The 6598-nt window shown below is 50.1% G+C and overlaps 3 protein-coding genes across 3 annotated transcripts; 1 reads left to right on the top strand and 2 right to left on the bottom strand.

The window, feature by feature from the left end:
- Nucleotides 1-1074: 1074 nt before the first annotated feature.
- On the bottom strand, nt 1075-1515 carry LOC139385808 (uncharacterized PPE family protein PPE12-like). Its single transcript, XM_071131052.1, has one exon. It carries the CDS (start codon nt 1513-1515, stop codon nt 1075-1077), a length of 441 nt encoding a protein of 146 aa, XP_070987153.1.
- Nucleotides 1516-1717: 202 nt separating this feature from the next.
- On the bottom strand, nt 1718-2563 carry LOC139385807 (keratin-associated protein 4-9-like). The gene has a single exon (XM_071131051.1). The coding sequence runs from the start codon at nt 2561-2563 to the stop codon at nt 1718-1720; it is 846 nt and encodes a 281-aa protein (XP_070987152.1).
- Nucleotides 2564-3524: 961 nt separating this feature from the next.
- LOC139385806 (uncharacterized) lies at nt 3525-6208 on the top strand. Its single transcript, XM_071131050.1, has 3 exons — nt 3525-3533; nt 3698-5467; nt 5708-6208. The coding sequence occupies exons 1-3, from the start codon at nt 3525-3527 to the stop codon at nt 6206-6208; spliced, it is 2280 nt and encodes a 759-aa protein (XP_070987151.1).
- The last annotated feature ends 390 nt before the right edge of the window (nt 6209-6598 follow it).

Below are 6598 nucleotides of genomic sequence, written 5' to 3'. Positions count from 1 at the left end.
CTGGTTAAATAAAAGGTGAAATAACATACATTTTAAAAAATAACTTAATTATAATTTATAATTTAATAAATAAACATTTGATTTGCAAGCCTGTAGTTAAAGGAATAACAGTTCTGGAATAGGATGTTGAATAACTTTTATTCCTTTATAATAACTAAGATTCAAGGGTGGTTATTGGTGAGAATGGCTTTAGTGTCCTTGCCTCTCTCTGTGTTAATTTCTATTGATTTAGAAAGCCATGAAGCATGTGGTTCAGTGTAACCACGATTAGTCAGAGAACTACAGTACTACAGTACACCCACAAACATCCTGAATGCTGAAAAAATGAAACGTTTCTCACCCTGCACTAAATATTTACTATGTTATCAAATTCTTATTTTGCAGCTAAGGTTTAATGGTGGTTATTGGCGAGAATGGAGAGGGGCTATATCTGGGTGACTGGGAGATCATCAGACACTTCTCTGAGGTGTAAATGAGGCCTCCACTCATCCCATTTCAGTCTCTCAGAGGACTCACTCAGCACAGCCACTGTACTTTAATTAAATGTGTAAGGTAATACAAACTGGCAACAGTACTTAAGTGTCAGTCTTTCTCCAATGTATATATAATTACATAATCCACAGTTAGATGTTGTGGGTAAATACGCTGTTGAGTTGGAGTTTATTAAAAAAGTCCTAAAAAGTCATAGCACCTCAAGTACGAACACGTACTTTATTTTGTGTTTTTTTTGTTAAATGTCTCCTCAGTCCACATGCCCTCTATACAGTGCCTTAGAAAAGTATTCAGAACCCTTGAATTTTTCCACATTTTGTTACGTTCGTTTTTTTTACTCATCAATCTACACACAATACCCCGTAATGACAAAGCAAAAACGTTTTTTTTTAAAGGTTTTCTATTTTATATAAAGTGTGAAACTGAAGTTTTACATATACATAAGTATTCAGACCCTTTACTCAGTACTTTGTTGAACCACCTTTGGTAGTGATTACAGCCTCGAGTCTTCTTGGGTATGACGTTACAAGCTTCGCACACCTATATATATTGTTACACAGTCCATTGTTACACAGTCCATTGTTACACAGTCCATTTACACAGTCCATTGTTACACAGTCCATTGTTACACAGTCCATTGTTACACAGTCCATTGTTACACAGTCCATTGTTACACAGTCCATTGTTACACATCCCATTGTGACACATCCCATTGTGACACAGTACATTGTGACACAGTACATTGTGACACAGTCCATTGTTACACAGTCCATTGTTACACATTCCATTGTTACACATTCCATTGTTACACATCCCATTGTTACACAGTACATTGTGACACAGTACATTGTTACACATTACATTGTTACACAGTCCATTGTTACACAGTCCATTGTTACACAGTCCATTGTTACACAGTCCATTGTTACACAGTCCATTGTTACACAGTCCATTGTTACACATTCCATTGTTACACAGTCCATTGTTACACAGTCCATTGTTACACAGTCCATTGTTACACATTACATTGTTACACGGTCCATTGTTACACAGTCCATTGTTACACAGTCCATTGTTACACAGTCCATTGTTACACAGTCCATCGTTACACAGTCCATTGTTACACAGTCCATTGTTACACAGTCCATTGTTACACAGTCCATTGTTACACAGTCCATCGTTACACAGTCCATCGTTACACAGTCCATCGTTACACAGTACATTGTTACACAGTCCATTTACACAGTCCATTGTTACACAGTCCATTGTTACACAGTCCATTGTTACACAGTCCATCGTTACACAGTCCATTGTTACACAGTACATTGTTACACAGTACATTGTTACACAGTCCATTGTTACACAGTCCATTGTTACACATTACATTGTTACACAGTCCATTGTTACACAGTCCATTGTTACACAGTACATTGTTACACATCCCATTGTGACACATCCCATTGTGACACAGTACATTGTGACACAGTACATTGTGACACAGTCCATTGTTACACAGTCCATTGTTACACATTCCATTGTTACACATTCCATTGTTACACATCCCATTGTTACACAGTACATTGTGACACAGTACATTGTTACACATTACATTGTTACACAGTCCATTGTTACACAGTCCATTGTTACACAGTCCATTGTTACACAGTCCATTGTTACACAGTCCATTGTTACACAGTCCATTGTTACACATTCCATTGTTACACAGTCCATTGTTACACAGTCCATTGTTACACAGTCCATTGTTACACATTACGTTGTTACACGGTCCATTGTTACACAGTCCATTGTTACACAGTCCATTGTTACACATTACATTGTTACACGGCCCATTGTTACACAGTCCATTGTTACACAGTCCATTGTTACACAGTCCATTGTTACACAGTCCATTGTTACACATTCCATTGTTACACATTCCATTGTTACACAGTCCATTGTTACACAGTCCATTGTTACACAGTCCATTGTTACACATTCCATTGTTACACAGTCCATTGTTACACAGTCCATTGTTACACAGTCCATTGTTACACAGTACATTGTTACACATTCCGACAATCTGGAGTGTCAGGGAGTACTATTGTCTGGGTCTTTGTCTTGCTAAAGGTTGTCTCCACATTAGCAGAATAAGCAGTCATCTCCACACCTGAGAGGATGTCTAAATGTTTCCTGTTTATGATAAAGCTAATTCTATTGGGTTTGACATTTCCATAACTTAGCAGACAGTCTCATCCAGTGCAACTTGCAGTAGTGAGTGCATACATTTTGATACTGGTACACCGTGGGAATTGAACCCTGCCATTGGAACTGCCATGCTCTACCAACTGAGCTACACCTGTTGCCAAGCTTGCCAGGTAAATCTTAATTGCAAATGTTTAGACTTGTAAACTGTAAAAGTCTATGTTTTTGGGTAGCTCAAGTTCATCTGGTTGCCGGCAGGTACGTTTTTTTTCTGTCACACAATTTCTCTCATGTTGTTTACGCTGTGTTGAAGGTGGAAAGATTGTTTTGGCCAACACCACACAAGCTTCTTGGCAGTATTCCTATTGCCTCCCTGTGCACTCTAAAGATTGACATCTAACAGACATTTTCATTAGCTATTGATGAAAAGTCAAACCCCTCCTGAGGTAACGACTGATTAGGATTTCAAAGTAACACCTTTCTATGAGACATTTGAGTGAACCTCAAAGCAACAATGGACCCACTGTTCCCCAGGCGCCTAAGACACATTTCAGCTGAATATATTCAGTTGGACAACTGCCTAGGTATCCCCCTTTCCCTTTCAGTGCTTAGGCAACAGTTTCCTTCAGCAGGTTTTCCAATATTAGCTTGTCATTCCACTAATGACAGAGTTGGTCCGATTCAGCAAGTGGACTGGTCTCACCGTGTCTGCACTTTCACTGTCTCATTTCCATATTGCCCAAATGCCACTTACCCAATAGAACATTGAAATGCTTGAATTACAAACATAAACCAATAGGGTCTAGTATACATCAATGTACTGTGTAACAATGAAATGTGTAACACTGTACTGTGTAACAATGCAGACCTAGCTGTTGGGTTGATGTTAGGTGCACCATACCCTAATCTGTCCAAACAGGACCCCCCCCACCTTACCAGACCCGAGTTTCCCCTAATGTGAGACCCACCAGACCCCAGTCTCCCCTCTCCACACCATCCAAAGAGACCCCAGCCTCCCCTCTCCACACCGTCGCACCAGAACCCAGCCTCCACTGTCCAACCAGACCCCAGCCTCCCCTCTCCACACCGTCCAACCAGACCCCAGCCTCCATCGTCCAACCAGACCACAGCCTCCATCGTCCAACCAGGCCTCCCATCTCCACACCGTCCCACCAGACTCCAGCCTCCCATCTCCACACCGTCCCACCAGACTCCAGCCTCCCATCTCCGCACTGTCCCACCAGACTCCAGCCCCCCCTCTCCAAACCGTCCCACCACTCCAGCCTCCCCTCTCCACACTGTCCCAACAGACTCCAGCCTCCCCTCTCCACACCGTCCCACCAGACCCCAGCCTCCACCGTCCAACCAGACCCCAGCCTCCACCGTCCCACCAGACCCCAGCCTCCCCACACCGTCCCACCAGACCCCAGCCTCCACTGTCCAACCAGACCCCAGCCTCCCCTCTCCACACTGTCCCACCAGACCCCAGCCTCCCCTCTCCACACTGTCCCACCAGACCCCAGCCTCCCCTCTCCACACTGTCCCACCAGACCCCAGCCTCCCCTCTCCACACTGTCCCAACAGACTCCAGCCTCCCCTCTCCACACCGTCCCACCAGACCCCAGCCTCCACCGTCCAACCAGACCCCAGCCTCCACCGTCCCACCAGACCCCAGCCTCCCCACACCGTCCCACCAGACCCCAGCCTCCACTGTCCAACCAGACCCCAGCCTCCCCTCTCCACACTGTCCCACCAGACCCCAGCCTCCCCTCTCCACACTGTCCCACCAGACCCCAGCCTCCCCTCTCCACACTGTCCCACCAGACCCCAGCCTCCCCTCTCCACACTGTCCCACCAGACCCCAGCCTCCCCTCTCCACAATGTCCCACCAGACCCCAGCCTCCCCTCTCCACACTGTCCCACCAGACCCCAGCCTCCACTCTCCACACTGTCCCACCAGACCCCAGCCTCCCCTCTCCACACTGTCCCACCAGACCCCAGCCTCCCCTCCCCACACCGTCCCACCAGACCCCAGCCTCCCCACACCGTCCCACCAGACCCCAGCCTCCCCTCTCTACACCGTCCCACCAGACCCCAGCCTCCCCTCTCTACACCGTCCCACCAGACCCCAGCCTCCCCTCTCTACACCGTCCCACCAGACCCCAGGCTCCCCTCTCCACACCGACCCACCAGACCCCAGCCTTCCCTCTCCACACCGTCCCACCAGACCCCAAACTTCCCTCTCTACACCGTCCCACCAGACCCCAGCCTCCCCTCTCCACCCCGTCCCACCAGACCCCAGCCTCCACTCTCCACACCGTCCCACCAGACCCCAGCCTCCCCTCTCCACACCGTCCCACCAGACCCCAGCCTCCCCTCTCCACACCGTCCCACCAGACCCCAGCCTCCCCTCTCCACACCGTCCCACCAGATCCCAGCCTCCACCGTCCCACCAGACCCCAGCCTCCCCTCTCCACACCGTCCCACCAGACCCCAGCCTCCCCTCTCCACACCGTCCCACCAGACCCCAGCCTCCCCTCTCCACACCGTCCCACCAGACCCCAGCCTCCCCTCTCCACACCGTCCCACCAGATCCCAGCCTCCACCGTCCCACCAGACCCCAGCCTCCCCTCTCCACACCGTCCCACCATACCCCAGCCTCCCCTCTCCACACTGTCCCTCCAGACTCCAGCCTCCACTGTCCCACCAGACCCCAGCCTCCCCTCTCCACACCGTCCCACCAGACCCCAGCCTCCCCTCCCCTCTCCACACCGTCCCACCAGACCCCAGCCTCCCCTCTCCACACCGTCCCACCAGACCCCAGCCTCCCCTCTCCACACCGTCCCACCAGACCCCAGCCTCCCCTCTCCACACCGTCCCACCAGACCCCAGCCTCCCCTCTCCACACCGTCCCACCAGACCCCAGCCTCCCCTCTCCACACCGTCCCACCAGATCCCAGCCTAACCCTCTCCACACCGTCCCTCCAGACTCCAGCCTCCACTGTCCCACCAGACCCCAGCCTCCCCTCTCCACACCGTCCCACCAGACCCCAGCCTCCCCTCCCCTCTCCACACCGTCCCACCAGACCCCAGCCTCCCCTCTCCACACCGTCCCACCAGAGCCCAGCCTCCCCTCTCCACACCGTCCCACCAGATCTCAGCCTCCCCTCTCTACACCGTCCCACCAGAACCCAGCCTCCCCTCTCCACACCGTCCCACCAGACCCCAGCCTCCCTTCTCCACACCGTCCCACCAGATCCCAGCCTCCCCTCTCTACACCGTCCCACCAGACCCCAGCCTCCCCTCTCCCACCGTCCCACCAGATCCCAGCCTCCCCTCTCTACACCGTCCCACCAGACCCCAGCCTTTTCTCTCCACACCGTCCCACCAGACCCCAGCCTTCCCTCTCTACACCGTCCCACCAGACCCCAGCCTTCCCCCGCCACACTGCCCCACCATGGCTCACATCAACACCATAATGCCAGAAAACCTTGACCCACTCCAATTTGCATAACGCCCCAACATATCCACAGATTACTAAATCTCAATTTCACTCCACACTGCCCTTTCCCACCTGGACAAAAGGAACAGCTATGTGAGAATGCTGTTCAGTTTAGCATTCAACACCATACCCCCACCCTACCGTCCACCCACTATCCCACCAGATCCCACCCTGCCCTCCACTATCCATGTAATCAAGTCCCAATCCCTGAAAATCGCACTTAAAAATATATATGGGAAATATAAATCAAACTGAATGGTGATCAGAGATAGATGGGAAGGATTGACTGTAGTAATTGAAGGATGGGACTGGATGGTGTTTAGAGATAGACGGGAGGGGTTGACTGTAGCTGAAGGATGGGACTAAAAACAAACAAAGGATAACTAATGTAAAATATACTGT

Source organism: Oncorhynchus clarkii, chromosome 27, assembly GCF_045791955.1.
Source record: "Oncorhynchus clarkii lewisi isolate Uvic-CL-2024 chromosome 27, UVic_Ocla_1.0, whole genome shotgun sequence".
NCBI lineage: Eukaryota > Metazoa > Chordata > Actinopteri > Salmoniformes > Salmonidae > Oncorhynchus > Oncorhynchus clarkii.
This window is presented reverse-complemented; position numbering and strand designations above follow the sequence as displayed.